The sequence below is a fragment of the Hyposmocoma kahamanoa genome, unplaced genomic scaffold, assembly GCF_003589595.1.
Source record: "Hyposmocoma kahamanoa isolate Upper Pololo Valley unplaced genomic scaffold, ASM358959v1 212, whole genome shotgun sequence".
NCBI lineage: Eukaryota > Metazoa > Arthropoda > Insecta > Lepidoptera > Cosmopterigidae > Hyposmocoma > Hyposmocoma kahamanoa.
In genome coordinates this window covers 1150515-1164908 of record NW_020653733.1, presented here as the reverse complement: position 1 = coordinate 1164908, position 14394 = coordinate 1150515, and the positions used below count along the sequence as shown (strand labels likewise).

The 14394-nt window shown below is 36.6% G+C and overlaps 1 protein-coding gene across 4 annotated transcripts in view; it reads left to right on the top strand.

Annotated features, from left to right (window-relative positions):
- Nucleotides 1–14394, top strand: part of LOC113227662 — a 30473-nt gene that overhangs the window by 8429 nt on the left and 7650 nt on the right. For all 4 annotated transcript variants that reach the window (XM_026460627.1, XM_026460628.1, XM_026460626.1 and 1 more), the window contains exons 5-10: nucleotides 3235–3330; nucleotides 5470–5602; nucleotides 6552–6655; nucleotides 7661–7821; nucleotides 8670–8764; nucleotides 13299–13371. In XM_026460627.1, the coding sequence (XP_026316412.1) occupies nucleotides 3235–3330; nucleotides 5470–5602; nucleotides 6552–6655; nucleotides 7661–7821; nucleotides 8670–8764; nucleotides 13299–13371 (662 nt within the window). The remainder of the gene's footprint in view (nucleotides 1–3234; nucleotides 3331–5469; nucleotides 5603–6551; nucleotides 6656–7660; nucleotides 7822–8669; nucleotides 8765–13298; nucleotides 13372–14394) is intronic.

Below are 14394 nucleotides of genomic sequence, written 5' to 3'. Positions count from 1 at the left end.
CTACACAGTCTCAATATAACTGGAGTTTAATAACAAAATCATATTTGATGATGGTAATTATAACCAAAATTATGTCGATAAAAATAATGAATAAAGTTAAAGTAATCAAGGCGTTAGAACAATTAATAAATATAAACTATCAAGTTTTTGAAACTATTTTTTCGAAACTAAATTGCTTATATATTTTTTTTTCAAACAAGCCAACGTTTCGGGCCCTTAACAGGTCCCCCACTGTCACGGCTGACTGAAACGTTGATTTCTTTGAAAGAACAAATATATGCAATTAAAGCGTTAAATACACAGAGACCGGGTGCGAGTCGGGCGCGGGTCGGGTCGGGTCCGCGGCGGGTTCAATTCAATAAAGCGGGACGGGCGCACGCGCCCGCGCTCGGTATGCTGTCTTTCATATACACGGAACCAGACCCGCCTCGGCCCCGACCCGACCCGCGCCCGAGCCGCACCCGCTCTCTGTGTGTTTCACGCTTTAGTTCAAAAAGTTATTTCCAAAATATACATTAGTCCTAGAACACTGTCGCGTATGGACAATGTTTCAAGATAACGCGTCGATGTCACGAGTTTCGGTTCTGAGCATGCAAAGAGGCTCAACGAGGAGTTCAAAATAAGCAATTGATATCCACGCATAAAAAAGCGTTTAACTTGCGCTCGTACTGTCTTTTTCACTCTTATTGTTTTACACATGACATACCTAAAGCTGCTTCTAACCGGTTTAATGTGTTTCGTGCAGATAAGTATGGTCACTTCCGTAATTGACGCCGGCATTTGTCAATACTGTTAACTCATGGCAGAGGTACTGGTTAGGATACCATGCATGTTTCGTGAATTCTACATATAGTCTGTCTTTTTTTAAGACCGAGTAAAATTACATTATCAGGGTTGCCAGTTTTCGTGAAATTTTAAATAGTCATGTTTTTGTTTTCGATAGTTTATCGACAGATTGTGAAAGAAGGTAAATGTTTGCCAAAAATGTCTGAATTTTACGATGTTTTAATAATAAATAAATTAATTAATAAACTTATTTTGTGAGTTGCCCTATTAGTATCGAAAGCAATTTTTATTAATATACATCTTAATAAGAACAGATGGATATGATTATCTATATTTAACTAAAATGGAAAACTTTAAAATATGTCTCTTCTTTGTATTTTTAATCAACATATAGTAAATGCAGTGTATGTATATATGAACCTACAAATATTGACAATTCAACCTGTGCCCAGCAGTTGGACGATTAATGGGCTGATGATGATTTACATGAAACAACTATTTATTGCATAAGCCTGACCAACATTCTGTCGATAGTCGATAGAATATTTTATCGACTGCAATCACTAGGCAACGGGCAACACTTGCGCATGTAGGCACTGTCATTTTACTGCTGTAAAGATGGTTCTTCAAAAAAGACAGATTATAGATTATCAATAATACCCAACGCCGCGGGGTCGGTGTCTTGCGTAATCCATCGATGTTAGTTTTGTAATGTTATTGGCAGAGTAGAACGTCGCTCATATCATGCGAAATATAAAATATTTAACGATCTTTTTTTTGGCCGACGCATTCTACGTGTGATATAATAGAAGTCGTCATATTTCGCGAATTGTACCAGATGTAGCAGAGAAGAATGTATTCAAGAAGAAAAACATATCTCGGTCGAATAGTCAAATTACTGTATTGTCGAACCCATTAGTCTTAACGGTTACTATGTCGGACTGCCACGCAGAGGTCCCAGGTTCGATTTCCGGGCCGGGAGAAATATTAGTATGGCCTATATTTATTTATCTCGTGAGTTTGGGTGTAATTTGTAGTTGTGTATGTGTATGTCCATGACACCTGCGATACAAGGTTTCCCGTGCGGGGCATATGTTTGGATGTCTTCGCTATTTTTTCGCGTTACACGACTTCTATTGTTTCGTGCGTAAAGTGCGTCAGCAAAAAAAAAATCGATGTCATGTGCAATTAAGATTTGGTCCACACGACGGCGTTCGACACTCGCGTTGATTTACGAATTTTAAATGTAAGCCGCCGTACGTGTTCATAAGCTGACGCGCGTTGAACTCTCTTCTGTATGTGTATATTCACGGCTATTTACGAATAAAATTCATGTAGTTGTAAGCGCGTGTACCCAGAACGTGCGTCTGACGCATGTCATGTGAAGCTAGTCTAAATCTTCATTTTGACATGGAATGAGCGACGTACGTTGCATGTGACCTCAATGTTGTACGGTATGCCACATGTTGCACTTGTTTTGCACGTTGTATTGTCGGTATTCTTCTTAAATATGTTGTCTTATTCTGGGTGTAATTTCTGTTGTTCATGCATCTTGTTTACTATACACTTGGACTGGGGAAAATAACACTAACAGCAGAAACGATGAGTATAGTAATCTGTCCATTCTAGCCCCAAATTATACTTTTTAGGAATAACAGACACCGGTAGTGTATTTGATTCCTTTGCCGTATGCATTAGGAAGGAGAAAGGGAAGCGTCTCACTTGAATATGGTACCAACAGAATATTAACGTTAGACAAAAGAAAGATAGCCACAACCCATTTTCAATTAAAAAGCTTTTATGCTTTGATTATATTAACTGATAGGATAACACGAAGAAAAAATCCATATTACAGATTCGGTCTGTAGCTCAGTTGGTAAGAGCGTTGTCCTCGATGTGGCAACAGAGTCTGGTTCGAGTCTACTCAGACCGAAAAGATTCTTTCGTGTTATTCGATCTTTGTATCAAACCAGTGGAGTATTATCAGTGTATAGTAAAAATATCACGATATTCGCAATAAAATAAATATTAAATTATTTGATTTTTATTAAAAAAGTCGACGTCAAAAGTTTGCTGATCGACTGAAAAATTGAAATCACATCTATCGATTCGAATCGGTTAACGGAAAGTGGCCGCAACCGGATTCATCATCTAGTTTGCCGACCCTCTAGGCCGAATATTTCTAGGTCTAATATTTTCTTCAAATTGAAATGGACCAATACCGAATTACCTTCTTACCAACAAAAAAAAAAATCATCAAAATCGGTTCACAAACAAAGTCTAATTGAGAACTTCCTCCTTTTTTGAAGTCGGTTAATTAACTTCTTCTTAAGGTTCTGGTGTTTGTTACCTTCATCGCTCCAGTTACCAAACACTGAGAATTTCCCGCTAAAAGAAAATTAATAATGTGTTTTAAATATTTACGTAATAATTGGCATATGACTACAGGACGAGGCAGCTGGCATGATGGAAGGTCTTTTAGATTTCGGCATAGCGGGACTCAAGAAAGGCCTTCGGTTCACCGGCCTTGGCGATGACAATCAGGTATTTATTTATTTAATAAGGTACATCCACAGAATACGTATTACACATTCCTAAAATACTTAAATAATCATTTTAATTTCTAATACATATCCCATTAAGGAGTACACAACATTCATTAATTATTTGTCACTTTAGATTAATAAACAATTTTAATTTGAAAGAATTAGAATTGGGTTCATACGACTATAAATAAAATGTAATATAATATGATTACTTACTTAATAAATACTAAAACATAAAACATATTATTTATAGTATATTACATTTAAATTACCTGATAACGATTGCAATAGAGGATGTCTGAACAAAGGCAAGGAATTATTGAAAATATGCAAATCTGGCACTCGACTTCAAAGGTCCACATACACCGCACTGATTCTATTCACTGGAGAATGGGTGCCCAAATTAGTTCTGCTACGTGTTACTATAAATATGTGAGACAAAAGCTTACGAGGAACTTTATACGGAACCGAGATATCGACATAAAATTTCCGTTGAGTCAGTAGAGGCATTTCCTATTTTATGCAAAAATACAAATCATGCAGTTCACGTCTCTGCCTTAAGCTAATTAAATTAAAATAAGCCAATCGCTGGTTATAAGGACATATATACGAAATTCCCGGAGATGTGAAGGCCAGGTATCTGGTAAGGCTCTTTGGATTCCTTCGAGCCTCTGAGAGTGAACAATATAAATCGGACTCCAAACGACACTACATATTCCAGGCTAATACGAACCAAACAGTCATACAAGAGTTGCTTGGTCCGCGGCAACCTAAAATCTCTTGCGTTCCTTTTTATAAAACCCAACATCGTTGGTGTTTTACAGGTAATACTATCAATGTGTATGTCAAATTTACTCAAGGTACATACCATACACTTAGACTAATAACGCATAGAATGATAGTTTCATATCAAATGAACAGTCACAAGTGAGGCAAAAATTAAAATGTAAGCTAGTTTTAGTAGTAGGTTAATTTTCGGTTTTAATGACTATTTATATAAAAATACAAGTTGAAACGCGTTACTTCCTTGTGGAATGTGATGTTAGTATCTATTTTATGTTTGTCTGACGTATTTTTACACTCATTTACCGCACATTTCGTCATTTTTAGCTAAAATTCTTGAGCTGTTCGCGGTGCAAGTTGACCTTGAGCACTGACGGCCCGCCCGCTCGCGTAGGCCCATTGGGAGCGCTTCAATTTGCCTCATTTGGCGTGTGCGGACTAGGTTTCTATGCGTTATTATTCTAAGACCATACAGCTAATTCTCATAAAAAAATTCAGAAGCAAATTTAAGCTGACCAATAACACGGTTTTAAACATCATAATAAATCGTAATTCGAAATGTGGAACTAAATTGAAATCAACCAATGACATGGCTATATATGTAGTTCGAAATTTAAACTAACCAAACACATATTAATTAATCATAGTTACAAAACAAAATTAGCTCTAAATGAATTACTAATTTCTTCTAAATAAATTTTATTTTTGCATTTCGACAATATTTTATTGGGGGAGGGCCTATGTTCAGCAGTGGACGTCTTTAGGCTGAAATGTTGATGATCTCTCTTTATACTATTTTGTATGTAAGTAAAAATGTAATGAATTGTACCCAAACACCGCGGGATTGGTGTCTTGCGCAATCGATGGATGTTAGTTTTGTAATGTTATTGGCTGAGTGAAACAGACTATTTGTTCCTATTTTTCGTGTTTACTGTACTTTTTTTTCATTGCATAAGCCGTGTACTAACTTGTAAGTGGATTGCAGTCGCAAAAGGTAGTTCTGATGTAAGGACGTAGGAAGGAAAAAAATATTAAGTAATTGTGACTTGTGTATGTCATTGTACCATATTGAATAAATACATGAAAAATACGCAATAAGAAAGATTTACCTGCATATTTCTAAAATAAAACTGGATTCCATTTGTAATTGCAGTGTCGCGTAGAACTATTGAATTAACTTAAATTAAAATATGATATTTTACAATTGAAATTTTTATTAAGATATTTTTATTATTATTTTAGAATTATAAAAGAAGTAACATATTTCTTAGCCAAACATATCCAGAGAAATAAATAAGATTGATAATCCATCATTAAATTTACACGAGTTTGAATTAGTTAATATTTTGAACAGGAAAAATCTCCATCTCATTTCAAGGAGAAAGACAAGAGTCTGGACAAGGTACAAGAAAGATTTCAAGACGCCAACAAAAATAAACCTACATTAGCGGAAGTTGAAGAAAACGCGGCTCTTATTGATCAGACAGGTAAGCCAAATTGACTCTCTTCTTTGTCATGTAATAGGTACATTGTGTAATAAGGGCGGCAAATAAGAAATTACTAACGAGGCCGCGGGCTTCAGTGACTCGAGGTTTGTTATTTTTTTATCGCCCGTGCTACATGCAATGTTTTAATCACATTTGCGAGGAAATAAATACAATGATAAAGGCAGGAAAAATAAATATCGCTTTAAAATATAACAATTATGGATTTTGCAAAACCGATGGCCAGCTATTCTTCCATAGGTAAACAACTCGAACTAAAACGTTGTAAAAGGTAAAAATGGATACAGCCACGCTGTATTAGATATAAAATAAACAATTCAAAATACTAAAAATATTGCAGAATTTGAATTTATAAAATTAATTTAGTAAAGTTTAAACTGCCTCCGTGGCCAAACGGTTACCATGCCGGACTGCCACGCAGAGGTCCCAGGTTCGATTCCCGAGCCGGAAGAAAAGTTTGTATGGCCTACATTTATTTCTCTCGTGAGTTTGGGTCAAATTACACCCATGGTTGGCTATGTGTGTGTCCAAGGCACACGCGACACAGGGTTTTCCTAGTGCTATGTTGAGTGTGTGCGTTATTTATTATAATTATAGTTTAATTGCAAATGTTTACTTTTTTTCTATTCATTAAGCTTATGCGAAATACATTCAGATTTTTGTAGCATACAATCTTTTTGCTTAATCTTGACGTATAAGAGAAAAAAGATCATCACCGCCCTTGGAAGGTGAAGCAACTAAAAAGCCTGTGCGTATAATTTAGAACATTGCGGCCGAGTTTCTGGAACTGGCCTCAACGTGGAACGTGCAAAGTTTAATTTAGTCAATTCATGTTAAGTTGTGAACGTCTTTCTGGTGATAATGATGATGAAGAAACTTTACAGTGATATAGCAGTGTGGCGGTGGCAGTAAGTAGCCTATGTGATTGCAGAGGAGGTGAACAGTGGTAACAGCATGCCGCATCTGGTGAAGCAGCAGCGCGTCGCGTCCCAGGACAGCGTCTTGCAGCAGCGCATGGCGTCGCAGGAAAGCGTGGTCAGTTAACCTTTGTTCATACACTCTCTGTATTCAAACCGTAAGTAATAATGACCGTTCCTGCAACTTGAAAGTCTGTATGTTATAGGTTATGTATTAGGTGTGTTTTGTGGGCTACAGATCCACGTCCAGCAGTAGGATGTATTCACTGATAGAGTTCTTATTTCATAACTGCCTCCGTGGCCGAACGGTTACCATGCCGGACTGCCATGCAGAGGTCCTGGGTTCGATTCCCAGGCCGGGAGAAATATGTGTATGGCCTACATTTATTTCTCCCGTGAGTTTGGGTGTAATTTGTGGTTGTCTATGTGTCTGTCCATGGCACCCGCGACACAGGGTTTCCCTAGTGCGGGGCTATGTTGAGTGTGTGCGTTATTATTATTATTATTATTATCATAAATGTATATGTAACTAAGCAGTAATATGAGCATTACTGCGTTCAGGCACGTGGAACTTATGATCTTTATGTTTCAGGGAATGCAAGGGAAGGGAAGTAGTAAAGCCCTGAGTGGAGCTGCAACTATTTTCCTATGATACAAAATGACGGGACCAACAAGTCGTGCGCCTGGTTGTAAGCGACATGCCTGTCCATAACAGTTGCAGAGTCGCTCAGAGAGAGAGAGTCACCCTGAGCCAATAACAACAAACAATAACGCACACACTAATGTAGGCCATACAATTTTTTCTCTCAGCCCGGGAATGGAAGCCTAGACCTCTGCGTGGCAGATCAGCATGGTAACCGTTCGACCACAGAGGCAGTTAAACTTAGACATAGGAGATATGCCTGTAATTTCACCAGCGCCCTTTCAAATCGAAACGCAGAAATGCGTGCATTACTTCTTGGTGGCAGAAATAGGTAAGGTAAGGTACTTCCCTGGACGAACTCTTTCACACGGAGCTCTATTGCTCCTGTTATGGACAGGCGTTTATGTTACCACCAGCCCCACGACTTCTTCGTCCAGTTACTTGATTTCACAAAAAAAAATTGTATTTACGTATCCCCAGGCGTCGCAACCGCGGCCAATTGTAAGAGACGAATTCCCCCCGCCACCGATCCCCCTGTCTGACTCTCCGGAGCCGGAGTACGAGGAGGCCGCAGACTTGTCTACCAGCATCGCCAAGCTGCGAAGCCTTCTACAGCAGCGGGCAGAAACCAGTCCGAACAGGTATGTTTAGACACGGTACTTATTTTTTAAGGTATAGAATGTCACAATGTTTGACCAGAATGATATTCAGTTATTTTTGTTATATTACTCCACTAATTTGTTATCATTATTAATACAAAATCGAACATTTATAAAAATTATTTCGATCCGGCTGGATTCGAACCAACGTCTTCTGGCAAATCATGCCAACTAAGCCACGGAAGAAACTAGCGGACCTTAAGAATTTATTTATGTGCATGTGCAGGTTTGTAGTTCTTTTTAACGACTTTTAGCCGTAGCGCTATCTGTGAAAGACGTTGGTTCGAATCCAGTCGGATCAAAGAACTTTTTTCTAAGTGTTTTTGATCTTTGTATTAATAATTATAACAAACTTATTTACTTACTTCGCTCAGCAACCCGAAGTGGATCTTGGCCTCTGACACCAAAGTAGGCAATTTCTTACGGTCTTGTGCCAGTTCCGACTAGTTATATTATATATATATTCAGCTGTATCAAGTCTTTGGGGACACCATCCTTCTAACGATATCTCGGACTGGACCACAGGACGATGCCCCGTGTGTCGCCCCAAATATGCTTTTTTGGCACCTCGATCCCTTCCCATTCCTTCCACATGCCCCAGCCAGCGAAGTCGGGCGGATTTTACTTCCTCGATTATGTTTGGCTCAGACACTAGCACTTTAATCTCTCTATTGAATCTGCTCCTCCAATTCTCAAATTCTCCTTTGATTGGTCCCAGAATGTTTTGGAATATCTTTCGTTCTGTCATTAATATTTTTTTAATAATTTAGATCACATGATCGTGATTGTTTTTTTGACACTCAATAATTCAGCAAATAATTTAATTTTAGATCCGAGGAGGTGTGGTGGGAAAGCGCGGAGGAGACCCGCGGTCGCACGCAGCATCATAGATCTTCGAAACCTGTCGACACTGCCACGCTTGCTGGTTAGTTTCATTCGTTGGTTATTATACCGGGTTTATGAGTTGGTGTACTGAACATTTTAACTACAGTATATGTTCTTAACAAGCTCAAATCCAAAGAAGGATGGTGACTACCCATGTATTTTGTGACCCAGTGTTTTTGACGACGTGCATTAAGGAGACCTTATTACTTGTGATTCATTATCAAAGCGTCAAAAAAGCTAATTGAGTACAGCCTGTAGAAGCTGGGGTTATAAAGTTGCTATAGGTTATGTTTATAACATTTTCCTGTATTTTGCTTCAGATGTATGTTCGTAATAGCAGAAAACAACAAGTTTTCAGTTTGTTCCCAAAAATAATAAAGCCAAACTTTGCCACATTAATAGACCTTATCATGACTGCAGCAATGAAAATGAATAAAAATTAATTTTACCCAAATGGCAGAAATTTGCCACAAATGGTCACACTGTTCTCGATATCAATGTAACATTGACATTGGCAAGAGGTCTCTAATCAAAACGTTTCTTTGCAACTTTCATTATCTCTCATTTAAATATTGTCTAAATATTTTTGTCACATTGTGTTTTATTCTTTGCTTTATGTCATTATTGTTTAATTGATTATTTGATTAGGTATTTTATAGCTTTAATGTTTTATCTGTGTACTATAAAATAACCAATACTTCAGGTAGGTAAACATTCAATCATGCTTAAAATGAAACGAACGTACAAGAACGTTACCGATTCGCTCTGGACCTTTTGGAGGGAAAAGTGTCGTTTTTATTTTGACTTTCAATTATTTTGTGAAATCTAGTTTAAAGTGGCATAGGATAGTGCTATTGTGCCTTAATCGAAGATTAAAACGCGAAATTATACGAATCTCGAACTAGAATACCCGTATCGGCCCGTTTTAAGGAATCCCGAGTCAATCCAAGCACGCCGCCTCAAATTGCCTATCCTCTTTGTGGCGGCCATATTTACAGAAACATAATTAAACTTCATGTTTAGGCTGATGGCTTTGCCAAACCCTTAATAAATTAAAAAAAAGAACGTTACCTAATCTATGGTCGAACTGAAACAATTGCGTTGTTTTCTTGCATCTATTCTAAAATACAATGTTATACAATTTTTTTATTCCCGACTTCTAAAAATGTACAAAAAGACATTGATTGATAACTAGGCATAAACTAAAAAGCAAAATTATACTAGCAAAGTCCATGAACGGCTCTTCGTCGTTATTGGGGCAGCTTTCGCCATCCTTCTTTTTTATATTTACAATAAATAAATAACACAACCCGCGGAATAGTTGTTACATTCTTGATGGAGAATGATATTTGATATGTAATTTAATGGCAACAATATTATATAATGAATTGTTAATTTTCTAATTATTGTGTGCTTTTCCTATTTGTCTGACGATCTCAATATAATTTCTTATACTTTGACATGTAGTGCAATTTATACTGTAATGTCATATTTGAGAAATAAATGAATCTGAATCTGAATCATTCAATTTATAAATATTACGCGTTTATAAGGGCCTTAATATATGTTTATTAATACGGGTCTTTAGAGTCGATACAGCCTCAGCCCGAATTCATTCTTCCCGTACTAATACGGTTCATTTTGCTTGGGTTGAGTGGCAGGAATACCGGCTTTATTTCAGAATTTATTTCTTTACAAAAGAAATTACAACCATTTTGAAAATGAATATCGTATACTAAACGTGTTCTATTAGTTCAGTTGATATAAAAAAATCATTGGTATATGTAAAGTACTTATTGAATACATTCGATTTAAGCTTGTTTTTTTTTCTATCGAGGAATCTTTTTTTCACACCACATAGTAATTATAGTGCGCGCGGAACTAGCTGGCCGCGCCTTAGGTATGTGAGCGGTGGGACGGGGAGGCGGGGGCACTTGATGTCATTACTCAGAATACTCAGTTCGGCGCCGGACTTGGCGGCGGCAACACACGTTGACAGTTCTGGCTAGTTTAGACAAAACGCACAAGAGATTGCAATGTCAAGATGAGTCCGCCGATAAAAAGACAATCTAAGGAAATAATATTTAAAGTGCATACGTTTTTTAAAAAACGGAAAGCCGATGTCAATAGTTTAGAATATAAAACTGATGCGAATATTCATAAATTAGTGGCAGAAGCAACCGGGATATCAGAACGAAGTGTAAGGAGAGTGATTGCTCAAAGTAAAACATCCTTGCAAAATACAGGGGAAGCAAAATTTAGTTCTCCACGAAGGCCAAAAGAGATAAAAAAGAAAATACAAGTTGATGATTTTGATTTAGGAGTGATAAGAAGAAAAATAAATCAGTTTTATACTGTACAGAAAACAAATCCAAGTCTACGAAAACTAAATGCTGTGTTAAAAGAGGATAATATTTTAGATTGCGGATTAACTTATTTAAGAGAACTTTTGCACAAACTGGGATATTCATTTAAAAAATGTAAATCGAAGAGATCCCTTTTATTAGAGAGACCAAACATTGTTGAATGGCGAGTGAAATATTTGAGGGCCATAAGAAAATTCAGAGAAGACAAACGAAATATATTCTTTTTGGACGAAACTTACGTTAACCAAAGTCATAATGTCCAAAAATGTTGGCAATCTTCGTCGGAGCCTGATGTTTATGCAGATATAGGCAAAGGAAGGCGTTTAATAATAGTTCACGCTGGTAGTCGGAACGGGTTAGTTGACGATGCTCTGCTAATTTTTAAATCAGATTCAAAAACAGGAGACTATCATGGAGACATGAACTCTACAAATTTTTACAACTGGGTTGATCGAAAGTTAATACCTAAACTTCCACCTAACTCAGTCATAGTTATGGACAATGCAGCTTACCACTGTGTGCAAGTTGAGAAGAAACCGACTATGTCCTGTATGAAAATTAATATGCAGAATTGGTTGCAAAATCATAACGTGCCCTTTTCTCCCACGATGGTCAAAGCTGAACTCTTGGGCTTGATTAATACGACCCAATCAGAAAAAATATACACGATTGATGAACTTCTGAAAGGTGCAGGTCATACTGTTCTAAGACTACCTCCATATCATCCAGATCTCAACCCAATCGAGCTTGTGTGGGCAAATATAAAAAATTGCCTGGCCAGAGATCACATTAATGCTACATTGGACGAGAAAATTACAATACTAACAAGACTATTTTCTGAATTTTCTGCCGAACAATGGCAAAAATGCGACGACCACGTACAAAAAAACGAACAAGAATACTGGAATCATGATATGAGATATGATACTGTGATGGACGAATTCATTATAAACTTACAAGATGATTCTGACTCAAGTTCAGACAATTCAGAATCAAGTGATTCAGAGGATAATATGTCAGAGTAATTTCATATCTATAAATACAAAGTCGTGTTAGTTACACTAATTAATTAATAATAATTTCATAAATGATTCAAATATGTCGGAAGAATTTCATTTAATTTGTTTTTGGTTTATTTTACTTTTAATTGCAATGTACGGACAACAGCAAGTCCAGCAATACATAAATGTCAAATTTATCCAATCAATTTTATACTCTATTCCCTGGACTTTAAGTTGAAAATCAATTGAGGAAATCTGACAGTTTGTGGCGGCCTGATGTGCTGCCGACTGTACATTGCAATTAATTAGATAGGTATAATATAAACTTGTAAAAGTTCAATTGGCTTTAATTTTTTCTTTTCAATAACTGAACAATTATTGTTCACAATATCTCGAGATTGGTCGTCACTGTCTAATCTCATGTGCGTTGCTAGCAGCAAGCAACCCGCCCCCTCACCCCTGTCCCTACCTAAGGCGCGGCCAGCTAGTTCCGCGCGCACTATAGTGTAAATCCTCAATTTTATTATGTGTGTGAATGAATGAGCAGGAGCTTAAAAAATGATGTTTTCAAGAGTAAAAATTTTATTTATTTTTTGTTTCTCTTTTTTGTCACAAAATTCGATTTTTGTGTTTTTTACAATTTTGTTTCTTTATTTTTTTTCACAAAATTCGGCGAGCATAATATTAGTAAATGAATATGGCTGTTTACAAGAACAACAGAAAATTACCTAAAAATGAAGTTGGCGTTAGTGTTCCTTGGCGGTATCGATTTGAGGTTCTATCGACTTTTAATACATACTGTTTATTGATACTGGCCTTAATATTATGTTAATAAGGGTTTTATTATGTTTATTAAAACGGGCTTTATTAAAATTCTTTTCATCAACTTTAAATTTTAAAATTTAATTTAAATCAGGACAATTATTTTAATAATTATATAAGGTATGTATTTATGGGCCAATATAGCATGAATATGAATAAATAAATTAAAGAAAATAAACAATATTGTTCCTAAATGTAACACTAAAGGAAATGTCAACGCAGCAGTCTGGTTTTACGTATTGGAATTCGGTCAGTGCACTGCCTGAGTTGTCTGTTCATGTCACGTGGACGTGAACACAGACCTTTATAACTTTATGAGTCTTAATATATTAATAATACAGGTCGTAGTATATGCATTAATGCGGATCTTATATGCTTGTTCCAGACGAATATGACATGAGCACCGATCGTAATACCTCGCCAAATCAAGCGTCAAACAACATGCAAAGGCTCGATAAGTATGTTTAGCGAGTATTAGCAATTATTGGGGGACTAATGAAGAATGGAAACAGCGGTAGTGGTCCAGAGAGAGAGCGGTGTTTTTTGTGATACCAGGTGACGGGACGAACAAGTCGTACACCTGGTGTTAAGCGACACCCCTTTCCATAGCAGTTGCAGTGCCACTCAGAGCTTTCAGCCGCAAAGATCGCAGGGGCGCTATCACTGAACCCGCCACCCTGAGACACAACTTGACAAGTCCCATTTACCCTTCAAAATCGGAACACAGTAATGCTGACGTTACTGCTTGGCGGCAGAAATAGGCAAGGTGGCAGTACTACCCTGGACGAACTCTTTCACAAGGGGCTCTACTGCTACTAAAAATACTAAACTAATTTGACAGTTCGACGGTTAGAGGTCCTGTGGCGGCATGAAGCTAGGACTTTATATAACAAATAAACACTAGCCTCGGTAATTAAATTTGTAAGCAAATTTTCCAAAAACAAAGGTACAGTTTTTCGAAGTTAATCAACTGTAATAAATAGTTACATTTTCAATGTGTAACAATCGTGAAAACCTAATTTATCGATACCAACCGTAATTAATTATACTAAAAATAATGTAGGATAGTTTTTGTGACAGTTCATAAAAATCTACACAATATAACCTTGTAAGCGTGTTATAATTTACGTATTTCTTAAACTATTTTTAAAAGCCTCGCTTTAAAAAAAAAAAAACAATTTATTTCGGGCGACAATGACCCATACCAAAATTTTAAATTTACACAAACATTTAAATTGAAATTATATACCTACAGTTAAGATCAAAGTGATATAATCCGAATTTCAATAAGTCAATAAAAACTTATAAAAATAAAATAAAATAAAATAAAATCTTTTAAATGTTTTTAAGTAATTACATTAAATTAAAGTAAAAATAACACCAATTCCATGTTCATTCGTAAGAAACGAGCTGAAAAACATATTGTTTCAAAAATTCATTGTATTTACGACCACGTGCAAAGGTTACTTCATTACACTGCA